We start from the raw sequence: 13573 nt of genomic DNA on the forward strand, positions 1-13573 counted from the left end.
CCCTGAGTGTGCCGCAATCCTGCTTCTTCTCCCAGCGCACGCTGCCGCAAAACAGCTGTTTTGCGGCATAATGAGCTGTGGGAGGGAGGGGGGAGGAGTGGGAACGCGGCACACTCAGGGGAGGAGGTGGGGAAGAGGCAGGGCCAGGTGGGAATTTGGGGAAGGAGTCCAACAGGGGCAGGGAGGGGGTGGAGTTGGGGCGGGGACTTTGGGGAAGGGGTTGGAATGGGGGTGGGGCAGGGCCGGGGGTTGAGCACCCACTGGTGCCAGGAGAATTTGGCGCTTACGGTCATCAGTGACCTGACCTGAGAAATTCCTTGCTTTCACATGCTGTGTATTTTTGCAATGTAATTCTTATAATGTCCTGCCCGAATGTCTGCAGTGTTGTAGCAGTGTCAGTCCCAGGATATTAGAGAGACAAGGCGGGTGAGGGATTATCTTTTACCTGAAGAAGAGCTCCGTGTAGCTCGAAAGCATGTCTCTCCCACCAACAGAAGTTGGTCCAATAAAAGATATGACCTCCCCCACCTTGTCTCTGCCCTAATGTATTTATTTAAACAATATTGTATCTTTGTGTTTCTTGGCCCCTTCATCCTGAATTTCCTAGTTGCTAATGAGTGCTTTTTTTAAAAATCCCAATGTTCCTGCAAAGTGCTGATTTGTCCTTTCAATTTCGAGGTAAGAAAGTTGATTGGTCAGGAGATTTCCCCTTGTTGTTATATTGCACCACCACGTCTGCTATAGTTAAGGTTTAGACCAGCTTTCTGTTCACTTCTAAGCGCTCTAAAATCCATGTAGTTACTCAGTTTGCCTGGAAATTTGCTCCACTTCAAGGGGGCTCTGGCTAAGGTCAATGATCCAAATTTGGGGTCATCTGACCTAGCGGTTAGAATCACAGAACCATAGGGTTAGGAAGGGTCATCTACTCTAACCCCCTGCCCAGATGCAGGATTTGTTGTTTCTAAACCATCCAAGACTCATGGCTCTCCAGCCTCCATTTGAAAACCTCCAGTGAAGGAGCTTCCACAACCTCCCTCGGCATCATTTCCATTGTCCTACTCTTCCTACAGTTAGGAAGATTTTCTTGAGATTTAATCGTGTCCTGCACTCTGTGGCAAGAGAACAACTTTTCTCCCTCTTTTTTATGGCAGCCTTTCAAGTATTTGAAGACCGCTACCATATCCCCCCTTAATCTCCTCTTTTCCAAACTAAACACACCCAGTTCCTTCCTCCTTTGCTCAGATGGCTGCATTCCACCCCTTTGATCATCTTTGTCGCTTGCCTCTGGCTGCTTTCCAGTATCTCTACATCCTTTCTATACACTGGCGACCAAAACTGGACACAGTCCTCCAGCTGAGCCCTAACCAGCGCCGAACAGAGTGGTAGTATCACCTCCCATGACGTGTAAGGCGTGTAACACTGACAGACACCGGGCGTCAGCAGGCGGGATCGAACCTGGGACTTCTGGAGCTTAGTGCATGAGCCTCTACAGCCTGAGCTAAAAACAACCGGCTGTTAGCTAAGGCTGTAGAGCAAACTCATTAATCGCTCCCTCTAGGGAGGAGCCGCAATAGCAAACCTCCTGCAGCTCCACAAGTGCTAAATCGATACCGATTAATCTTCTGCATCCCACTTGCAGCAAGGATCATGCTTCCGAACAGCGTTAGGTGCCTGCTGACTCTGTGGCATCTCCCTGCAAGTAGATTTCCGAGCAACCTGCCTTGGTCTCACCTCAACCAGGCAGTGAATGTCTCAACGTCGCTTCACCACAAAAACCAAAAAACACCGGTCAAACAACCACAACAGGAAATACGGTGCAACTTTGAGCTCATATATAGAGGCAAGGGCGGGTGCTCATTGGATGAAAAGAGGAATCATTGGTAAGCGTTTGAGGGGGAGGACAGGGATTGGGCAGGGGAAGGAGGCCTGCACTCTCTTTGGGCAGTACGTTACCGCTTTGCTGGACCTGATAGGAAACAGGCACCAGTGAAAGCCCGGGCTCCAGTTCTCCGCTAGAATCGGTGCCGCTAGATGGGACAGAACACCACACCCAGGAGGTGTGTGGGTTACACATGCTATGCTGCTCGTTAATGCAGCCTAAAACTGCATTTGCTTTTTTTTTTTTTTTTTTTGCAACAGCATCGCATTGCAGACATGCTGAGGCTGCGATCCACCACGGCTCCCAGATCCTTCTCTGCAGTGCTGCTGTCAAGCCAGTTATCCCCCATTCGGTGTTTGGTTTTAAATCCCTATGTGCAGCACCTTACACTTATCTTGGCTGAATTTTGTGTTGTTGTCTGAGATATAACACAGCCCCTACAAATGGTTTCCCTAAAGCTCATGAAAACGGCTTTTGGGAACAGCTGTAAATGCCTTGCTCAGAGGCATTTTAACCAGGGTATTTCCCTAGTTAAAAGCTACGGTGAGGAGCTACCAATGCCATTTAATCATTGCTGTCTAACTCCCTTTGTAACCCTTTTAAGGCTCCTAGGGCTGGGCCTGGAACCCTTAGCACCCTTGTAATACAGCCTGGATAAGGGCCGGGACCCTTTATGTGTTTGCCCTATCATCCTAGCTCCCCTCTTCCCATGTAAGGCTTACTGGGCTAAACGCAGGGTAACCCACATGGGTCTGAGTGTGGGTCTTTGTCCCAGTCTACCTCTTCTCCCAAGACCCCTGCCCCACCCCTTCCTGTCCCTTCCCCCCCTCTTCCTGCCCCGTTCCACCCCACCCTTGCTCCACCCCCTCCCACCCAGCACCTCCTGCTTGCCACTGGACAGCTGATCCGTGGTGGGCTGGAGGCACTGGGGGGAAGGGGAGGAGCCGATCGGCAGGGCCCACCAGTGGGTGCTGAGCACCTGCCTGAGGGTGCTGAGCACCCACTATTTTTTTCCCATGGGACTTGGGTGCTCCAGCCCCATAACATCCATGGAGTTGGTCCCTATGGGAAACTCAGCAGAACCTTCAGTGGCTGGGGAAAGTGCACTGCACCCTGATGAAATTTTGGAGCAGGGATTTGTGTGTCTTACCTTTGAATTGCCTCAGAGTTTGGAGGTTGAGGGAGAACTCCGGCGTCCTCTGCCTCGGTTCAGGAGAAAGAGCCATTGCAGCATGCACCTTCCCCTTCTCACAGCTAGAGGAGGAAAAACACTAACCACACATTTATTACTCTTCACCTGATTGCTCAGATCAAGTGGCAGCAAAACATCAAGGGGCCCATTTGTGCCTGGACCTGGCATGGGTCTGCAAGTTCTCTCGAGGTTGGGGAAGTGATGGGGAAAGACCCACAAAGGTGGGCAGTGTGGAGCAGTGGAAAGAGCACTGGACTGGGAACCTGGACACCAGGCTTCAGCTCCCTGTGTCCTGCAACACACTTGCTGGGTGACTAAAGGCAAGTTACTTCCCCTCCCACCTTCTGTCTGGCTTGTCTGGACTGTACATTCTCCAGGGCAGGGACTGTCTCTTTGTGTATATGCAGTGGGGTCCTGATCTCAGCTGGACTTATAGGTACCATGATAATATAAATACTAGGGAGTCTTTTCACCGCCATTCCCACACAGGGACTAGGCAAAATGTCCATCCCTGACAGCTGCTTATTCCCTGTTTTATAGCTTTCCAGCTCTTTGGGTGCATATTTGAAAGCTTCTCTCTGCAGCCGTGAGAGCTAGAAATTGCCTTAAAAAAAGAAGCGGCTGAGATTTTAATGTAATCACATGACTCCAGGAACTGGGGCTTTAAGAAAACAAACAACAAAAACCCACCATAAAATATCACCACCCAGATGTGTAACATTGGAGATGTGTCTTTCAGCCAGTGCCCAAGCCCCTGGCCTGCATTGTGAAGTCTGAGGGGGAGTGAGAAGGAGCCACGTACCTGTTCAGTGTGTCTCTGGCCTCCTATAAATCAGAGGGAGAGGAAAGGGAGTTCAGCTCCACACGCCACATACTAGGGACTCCTCCAGCTCCAGAATAAGCTTATTTTTTGATCACTACTTCAGTTTCACAGTTACCAATAGCTGGTCAATTCAGATCTATGTCTCTAATCTCTCAGGTCTAATCGTTAACGCTCTGAACCCCAGCGATTAGGGCTTGGGGAACCTTTTCTCCACCGCTAAAATAGAAACTCCCGATTTATGAACCGTAGGAAGTCAAAAAAAGGGTCACCAGATAGCAAGTGTGAAAAATCAGGATGGGGGTGGGGGGCAATAGGCCTCTATATAAGAAAAAGCCCCAAATATCGGGACTGTCCCTATAAAATCGGGACATCTGGTCACCCTAAGTCAAATCACCCAGGGAACAGAAACAAAACCATGTGGTTTTGGCGTCCAATCACAAGGCATCAGCAGCAAACCATGAACATTGCATAGGCATAGTAGCAGCCTGTGTATGAGCAAGCCATACCCCACCTGCAAACTAAGGGCCCAGGTGCACGCTCAAACCTGAGTTTCGGAGTCACTTACAAATTTGTGCCTGCAACTGGAGCTGCAGGAATTAACATGCTGGGCTGACGCCTCGGTCAAAATGTGTCTCACAGAGATAACTGCACTGGGACCACGCCCTCCCGCAGGAAGCTGGCCCGGTCACTTGGAACTGCACTGAGATCTGGTGTGACACATGGATCCAGGCAGAGACACCGGTGCCAGCTGATATTGTGTGTGTGTGTGGAGGGGGGGGCGCAGAGTGAGGGCACCTGGCTTCCTCAGTGAGCATGATCAGTACAATCCAAGCAGCAAATCTGGGGTGGGGCATGTGGACCCCACATTCCCCCACCCTCTATGCATTGCCTCTGGATGCAGAGGCTAAAATTAATTTACACAAACTTTTAGTCAAAGTCCTAGCAGACAACTAATTTAGCAGACAAAGAAAAAACAAGATCCAATAATGGGAAGTTAAAGCTGAACAAATTCGGACTGGAAACAAGGTGTTAGTTTTTAAACATGAGGGTAATTAGCCACTGGAACAATTTACTAAGGGGGGTGGTTGATTCTCCAACCCTGGTAATTTTAAAATTAAGACCAGATTATTATTTTTCTTCTGAAAACTATGCTCTAGCTCAAACAGGAATTATTTCAGGGAAGTTCTATGGCCTCTATACCAGAAGTCAGACTTGATGATCCCAGTGGTTCCTGGGTATTTATGAATCCATGGAGTTTAAATAACAAACAGATTCATAAAAAGCACAGCTCCCGTATGTAGATAATTCGCGACTGGAAAAAACAGGGGTTACATTTCTAGATGTTGAATAATTCAATCTGCTCTCCATTAATGATGTCTCAAAAATAGCAGAGATGTTGGATTCCTTCCCCAACAAAGAAACAGAAGAAGTTGGAGCAGTTAGCACAGAAGTAAAAATACCTATGGATAAAGAACAGACAAAAGGCTATATAGGAAATATGAGGATATAAAAAACAACCAAGGCAGATAGCAGGAGCCCAAAAGGCATTGTTCCTACTGTAGTCAAGAGGAGACTGGCTATTGACTGCAAAGAGAGAAGGATCAGTTTGAAGGGAACTGAACAACAAACTTACTGCATAATGCAGAGTGTTTCTAAATTCTAGACTGCTCGGGAGACATCGGGAGCTGGTTTTCTTTTTATCGGTGAAAGAGTGATCCTAGCAATTACCATCCCATCATTCTAGCTCTGATAAGATAAACAATGCAGCAAATATTTAGAGATTTGTTGTAAAATGTCTTGCAGCAGATCTCACATTTAGTTACTTGATTTCTACTGGTGGTTTTTATTATAATACGTTTCACTCACCAGCAATTTCCTACCTCGCACTGCTCAGCGGCTGTCTCTGTGGAAGCTGTAACATGGTTTCTTTGTGCGCTGTGCAGATCACATAGGTGAGCTGTTGGCCCCTCTTCAGACAACAAAGCAAATTCCTCCTGATGGTTCTCACACACCCTCTTTGCTTCTGGATTTTTGGCCGATTGCAGAATGAACGGTCTGCCCAGTTCTACAACGCTCCCCCGGGTTTCTCTGCACAGCAGAGAGATGTTTCTAGGTGATTCTTCCAAGCACTGGCTAATGCAGGCACAGCAAACGTTCTCTCTCCAACCGTGAACACTGGATCTTATAAGCTAGTCACAAGGATAGTGCAAGCGGCCTCCTATTGGAGAGGTTCGGCTGGATTCTCAGAAGCCACCGCTCCTACTGTGTAAAAGAGAGAAGATCAGCTGCAATCTCCTCATCACAGACATGGCTTGAGTCTTATCCAGCAACTGGATGTTTCTTTCCCCGCAAGCTTGTTTGTGCGTGTTATTTGGTGTTTGCTTCAGGGTTTTCTTTAGGCTGCAACGTGTAATTTTGTCAGCGGGCCAGAGCCAGAGCCAGCAGAGAAACGAATGAAAAGTGGATCTGAAAAGCCAAATCTTCCTTTGCTGTAACTCAGTGGTTCTCAAGCAGGGGTACGCGTATCTCTGGGAGGACGCGGAGGTCTTCCAGGGGGTACATCAACTCATCTAGATATTTGCCTAGTTTTACGACAGGTTCCATAAAAAGCACTAGCGAAGTCAGGACAAACTAAAATTTCATACAGACAATGACTTGTTTATACTGCTCTGTAGACCGTACACTGAAATGTCAGTACCATATTTATATTCCAATTGCTTTATTTTATAATTATATGGTAAAAATGAAAAAGGCAGCAATTTTTCAGTAATAGTGAGACTGTGACACTTTTGTATTTTTGTGTCTGATTTTGTAAGCAAGTTGCTTTTAAGTGAGGTGAAACTTGGGGGTAGGCAAGACAAATCAGCCTCCTGAAATGGGCACAGTCGTCGGGAAAGGTTGAGAGCCACCGCTGTAACTCCTCTGACATTAATGAAGATCCACAAGGGACAGAGGCAATGCATGGAGGGGGGAATGAGGGGTCAACTGCCCGCCCCCAGATTTACTTCTTGGCTTGTACTGAGCATGTTCACACAGAATGAGCATGCTCAGTAATACCACAGAAGCCAACTGCCCTCACTCTGTCCCCTCACTCCACCCCTCCTCCCCACTATTGGCAGGCACAGGGTCGTCTCTGATTTATGAATCACATCCCAAGGGTATGTTTACACTGCAGCTGGAGGTTTTATTTCAGTTGCCAGTTAACAAATCGCTGGCCCATTGTCTGGGCCTAGCCCCAGTCAGGTAGTGGTCAGCCCCACCTGGATCTTTCTGCAAAGAAAACACCCTTTCCCCCACCACCTCGTTAACTCTTTACTACATAGGGGAAACTGAGGCATGGACGTTGTTCAATGAAATATTATTTAAATTTCCAATCCTTTGCACCCTCACCTCAGCCCGCTGGGACTGTCCCCTCTCCCCAGCTCTGGTCAGACTGGAATTGTCAGAGTCGCTTAGGGGAGTTGGCCGCCTGCCTCCCGTGGCCTAGCCTCCTTAGAGGTCTTGGAAAATTCCAGTCTTAATCATCCTATCCCCCCCATTCCTGCCAGCCTCTCAGCAGGGTCCCTCTCCTCAACTCCGGATAGGCCCCCCCCAAAGCCAGCTGCTTCACTTAAACTCCAGCCAGCCACCCTCCCACCAGACCCTTTGCCCCCATTTCAGTCAGCCAGGAGTCCCAGGCAGCCCAGCCCTTCACCCCTGTGTTAGCCTGGTCCCCAACAGCTGGATCCCTCACCCCATCTTCTGGCCAGCTCTGCCCCTTCCCCAGCCAGGCCCATCACCCCCACTCTGGCCAGCAACTGGGAACCATGGGGCAAGGGGAAGGCGGTGAGGGGAAGGAGGGAGGGGTGACATCTGATGAGGCACCTGGGTGCGACCGGGGGAAGTGAACTGGGACCGGCTGTACCATGGACTGTGGGGCATGGTGGTGAGGGGACTGTGTGAAGAAGGGACTTGGGTGGGGGAGTGGAGTTTGGGAATGGGGGAGAAGCAAGGACCTGAGGGAGAAAGTGGAGCTGGAAATGGGGGACGGTGAAAGCTGAGCACTTGTATTTGTCGGGCCTTGTGAAACTTAGCCGGGTGCAGGACCCAGGGGGTAAATTCTCTGGCCTGTGTAATGCAGAAAGCTGAGGAGACAACACAATCTAATGGTTCCTTCAGCCTCTAAAATCTACTAATCTATTTTGTCAACAGGGCAGGGCACAAAACTGCTCTCAAAACTTTTTTCCCCTCTGTGGCAGATTTGGACTTTCTTCTAAATAACATTCTTGACAAAAAGGGTCTGCTATCCTCGGAAATTTTCAGTCGTTTATTGGGAAACCAACCCCCTGAATACGTTCAATTGAAGCTGAAAATGTTCAGTGGAAAACCAAATGTTCAGGGGCTTTTCAGCTTCTGAAACTTCGTTTTTGGATGAAAAGTCAAACTTTTGCTCAGAAACCCCCCCCCCCCCCATATTCCACCCACCAATCCTTGCTGAGTTTGCTGTGTTCCCCATTGGTGTTCATGTCACAGTCCCCTCTGGTGAACTATATTTATGTTTCCTCCCCACAAATGCTCAATAATATAGATAGGGGGAGAGGAAGCACAATAGAAAATAAGGGTATTTAAAAATATGGATTTTATTCTTACTTAGGTAAATGCGAATCCTAAAATAAACACAAGTTGGCTTTGAACGCTGAACATTTGCATGAGCAGCAAGGACAATAGAGAAAGCTGCCGTTTGATCTCACCTAACCAGGGAACGTGCGACAATCCTTTGGCGATTTCCACCTTCTGAAGCCAAGAAAGGCTCCCATCCTGCAACACCCACAATCTACATGGGTGGTGCCATGGGCCTGCACAGACCCCCCCCCCCACTTAAATCACTGCTGATGTAGCAATGGGATGGGTGTTTAGAATGGTACCTAATATTTTCAAAAGCACCGAAGTGACTTCAAAGCCAGAGTCCCGTCGACTTCCATTGAGTTGTGGGTTCTCAAGAGTCACTCATCTCCTTTGAAAATGGGATTTAGGCACTTCTGAAAATCCTACCCCAAGTCTATGAATCCTCTGAATGATTCTCAATGTTTCTTGTGTAGCTATCATTGCCTATTACATGTATTAGGATAACCCCAACTGAGATCAGGGCCCCGTTGTGCAGGGCGCTGCACGGACATACAGCGAAAGACAGTCCCTGCTCCAAAGAGTTTATATTCTTCCTCATCCCTTTTCCTCCTGTACATTTTCCTCTCATATTTCCTTCTATAAACATCCTCTCCAGTTACTCTTTGTTTCCCCCACCTCTAATCCCTCTGATCTCTCTCCTCTTAGAAAAGATCCTCTCCCACTCATCCAGGGAGGGATTTGTCCCCGCGCTCTGACCCCTGTATGCTGCAGTATAGGGGGTCATGATCTGTCTGCGCTATGAACTGTCTGCAGACATTAGAGAAACTGCGCTCTCTCTGGGCTCCAGTAAGAGGTGGCGTGGGCAGTCAGATACTGCTGTGAAGCGAGTGTTAGAAGCTGGGTCGGACAGACCAGAATTTCACCAGCTGGCTGTGCTGAGATTCTAGGGAGCAGATGCCAGATCCAGGCCCCGGGGGGTGGTGGGGAAGGGTACTTGATCTCGCGGCTCAGTGACACATTTTGACCTGGGAGCTTTCGTCTGCCACCCAGCAGAACGGGAAGATTCTCCCAGCAAAAGCGACTTCAGTGAAAGTGAAGATCTGAGTGTTGTTCTCAGCATTGAAAAATGCCACCTGCCGCCTTTTGCAGTCCAGGGTGACCCTGACCTTCCTGGGTCTCCTATCCAGTGGCAGGCTTGTCCAAGGAGAAGTGAGAGCCACATACTGAATTGGGTTCAGCTGCCCCACAGCCCAGATCCCCTCCTCTGGCTCCAGGCTGACCCCTCCCTTTCTCCTCACAGACTCTCTGGCCACCCCCACGGCCCAGCTGCTCCCGTCCACCTCCACCTCCCACCAATGTCTCCCCGCGGTGAACCCCTCACAGCCCAGCACACAGGGAACAGGATCAAATCTTCTGAAGTTGTCGGGCACGTCCTGCCGTGCAGGTCCCCATCTCACGCTTGTCCCATCCTCAGACAGGATGAGATGAGGATGAGCCGTGTCTGGATCCAGGGTCACGTGTGCTGGGGGTTGGGTGGGGAGGGAAGAGAGAATCAGAGTGTTAGGGGCACTCCCTTAAATCCCTTTGAAAATTCCTGCCTTTAATGGAAAAGGAAAACCTTCAGCTGCACAAGATGGGATAACTGGCAGGTCACCAACTTTATCACTGATATAGGCTCAGCCAGCAGGTGGTGGGAGGAGCCGGAGTGTCTATTCCTGAGTCCGTAGCAAGGTCCTGCCACCCAACCTACATTTTACTGTTAAGGCATCTAAACTGCTCCCCTTCTTCTCTTTGCTGGTTTATCAGCTTCCTTTTCACAACTTCCCCTTGACAGCGCCCATTGGATGCTACTGGCAGAGGAGCCCAAGTTGTACCATTGTGACCTCATTTGCTGACTCATTTCAGCCAATGGGACTGCAAAGGAACTGGAGAGCGTGAATGATGACGGGCTGAAATACTTCTGTCACAATGCTCCTCGGCCTGCAGTACCAAATGGGCCCTGAGCGGAAATCAGGATTTTCTGGTGTTTGGGTTTTTTGACTGCCATCAAAATCAGTAGGGTTCTTCCCATCGATGCCCGGAAGGTTCCCTGAAATTTTAGAACTGATTGGACATGGTCTTCAAAAATTATCACATTACAGATAGAGAACTGCCACTGACTGCAAGGCATCCCCTCTGTCACTAAAAAATGTACCTAAGAACATAAGAGTGGCCAGACTGGGTCAGACCAATGGTCCATCTAGCCTAGTGTCCTGTCTGCCGGCAGTGGCCAATGCGACGTGCTTCAGAGGGAATGAACAGAACGGAAAAAATGATTGAGTGATCCTCTGTTGTCCAGTCCCAGCTTCTGGCAGTCAAAGGCTTAGGGACACCCAGGGCATGTGGGTTGCATTCCTGATTATCTTGGCTAACAGCCATTGATGGACCTATCCTCCAGGAATTTATCTAATTCTTTTTTGAACCCAGTTTTACTTTTGGTCTTCACAACATCTCCCGGCAATAGTTCCACAGGATGACTGTGCCTTGTCTGAAGAAGTACTTTCTTTTCCTTGTTTTAAACCCACTGGTTATTATTTTCATCAGGTGACCCCTGGTTCTTGTGTTATATGAAGGGGTAAATAACACTTCCCCGTTCACTTTCCCCACACCAGTCATGATTTTGTAGACCTCTATCATATCCCCCCTTAGTCATCTCTTTTCTAAGCTGAACAGTTCCAGTCTTATTAATGTCTCCTTGTCTGGCAGCTGTTCCATACCCCTCATCATTTTTGTTGCTCTTTTCTGAACCTTTTCCAATTCCAATGTATCTCTTTTGAGATGGGGCAATCAGAACTACATGCAGTATTTAAGGTGTGGGCATACCATGGATTTATATAGTGGCATTATGATATTTTCTGTCTTATTATTTATCCCTTTCTTAATGATTCCCAACATTCTGTTCGCTTTTTTGACTGTCGCTGCACCTTGAGCAGATGTTTCCAGAGAACTAGCCACAATGACTCCAAGATCTCTCTCTTGAGTGTTAACAGCTAATACAGACACCATCAGTTTGTGTGTATAGTTAGGATTATGTTTTCCAATGTGCATTATTTTGCATTTATCACCATTAAAGTTCATCTGCCATTTTGTTGCCCAGTCACCCAGTTTTGTGAGATCCCTTTGTAACGCTTCGCGGTTAGCTTTGGACGTAACTATCTTGACTAGTTTTGTATCATCTGAAAACTTTGCCACCTCATTGTTTGCCCTTTTTCCAGATAATTTATGACTATGTTGAACAGCACCGGTCCCAGTACATATCCTTGAGGGACTCCGCTGTTTACCTCTCTCCATTGTGAAAACTGACCGTTTACTCCTACTCTTTGTTTCCTATCTTTCAACCAGTTACTGACCCATGAGATGTACAAGAGATATAAATCCTGTTGTCTCAAGCATAAGCCAACCACTAACTGATGGGGGTGGGGGTCAGGAAGTCATTTTTCCCTATGGGCATCTTATTCCAAATTTCCACTGTGGAGCAGGGTTGGCAGCCTTCCTCGGTAGCCACTACCAGCAGCTTCAATCAGAGACTGGATACAGGACCAGATGGACCACTGGTCCAATTGGATACTGGACTAGAGAGTCCATTTATCTGACCAGTTAAGAGAATTCATGAGTTCCTGGAGGAAACCATGGGGCTTTCTTGCTTAGAGCAGAATGGTGTTTGAGAAATGGTGTGATTCACTGACTGTACTGACTAGCTCTTTAGGATCTTATATCACTTCTTAAATGCCCAAAACTAGAGTCCCCTTTTCAGGTGGAATTTCAAACTCCCCCTTCTCCTAAATCCCCACCCATTGATTTAGACAGAGGAGAATGAAATGGGGTTGGGTTGGGAAAAAGTTTTAAATAGGGAAGGAGGATTAGGATTAACTCTGAATTTCCTGGGTTTATAATAGTTGGTTTTGGGATCATTGCAACATCCCTGTAATGTTTTTTTTTTTTTATCCCAAATTAACCCCATCTTAAAGGTTTCTTTTTGTTTTGTTTTTGTTTTTAGCCTGGGTATAATACAGTACTCAATTACACCATCAGTCCCCAAAATTTACCTTTGTCCAACTGGCTCGACCCCCCTCTACCCCTGGCCCCGCCCCAACTCCACCCCTGCCCCGCCCCCTCCCACCCCCATTCCAATCCCTTCCCCGAAGTCCCCGCCCCAACTCCAGATAGTCACTAGTAGGAGGAAAAGTGAAACACTTTAAATGTAGCTGCTGTCAACGTTACGAAGATATTTCTGTTGTTAACAAACATAACTGCAGATTCATTTCATGTAAAATAGGGCAGACATAAATGCAAAGAAACCAGCAAAGCTCTTTCTAGTCAGACAATGTTGATAAAGCTAAATGGTATTTAGGATTACTTAACTTGTTTGATCCCCGCACCTCTGTCAAGTGCAAGGCAGCATGAACTAGTGGCAAGGGTACTGGATCAGAGTCAAGAATCCGGGGTACTATTTCTATCTCTGCCACTGACCAACTGCGTGACCTTGGGAAAGTCACTTCTAGAACCGGTTGGAAAATTTTCCTTGAAATACTTTTCTGTCAGAAAATTCCATTTTGAGTAAATTGAACTTTTTAAAATTGTATTGATTTTGATGAAATTTTGTTTTGGGGAGGGAAAAGTAGGGGGCTGGAAATATCCCATTTCAACATTTTCAAAACAAAAAGTTTTGATTTTTCATTTTGAAATTACTTCTTGTTCTCCCTTTTATATTAAAATAAAATAAAATGGGTCAAACACAAAATGAAACATTTCAAATGTATTGAAACAAAACACTTCAACTGACCCAAAATGAATATTTTTGTTTCTGCAATGTCATTTTTAAAAATTGCTTTTCATCCTGATTCATTTTTAAAAATTTAACTGGTTTAATTTTTATTAAGTTTTGTTTTGGAGGAAAAAAATAAAAGGTCTGGAAATGTCAACATGACCCATCTCAACGTTTTCAGAACAAAAAGTTTTCATTTTGCATTTCAAAGCCACTTTTTGTTTCAAAATATTTGTCATTTTATATTTGAAATAAATGAAATAAAAAACG

At 47.1% G+C, this 13573-nt stretch overlaps 1 protein-coding gene across 1 annotated transcript in view; it reads right to left on the reverse strand.

The window, feature by feature from the left end:
- Positions 1 to 8372: 8372 nt before the first annotated feature.
- The window catches only part of LOC311530854 (zinc finger protein RFP-like), a 30512-nt gene continuing 25311 nt past the window's right edge, over positions 8373 to 13573 (reverse strand). The window contains exon 8 of the mRNA XM_084647812.1: positions 8373 to 10021. Within this exon, the coding sequence (XP_084503938.1) occupies positions 9507 to 10021 (515 nt within the window). The 3' untranslated portion in view covers positions 8373 to 9506. The remainder of the gene's footprint in view (positions 10022 to 13573) is intronic.

Source organism: Lepidochelys olivacea (assembly GCF_965140295.1).
Source record: "Lepidochelys olivacea isolate rLepOli2 genome assembly, chromosome: 14".
NCBI lineage: Eukaryota > Metazoa > Chordata > Testudines > Cheloniidae > Lepidochelys > Lepidochelys olivacea.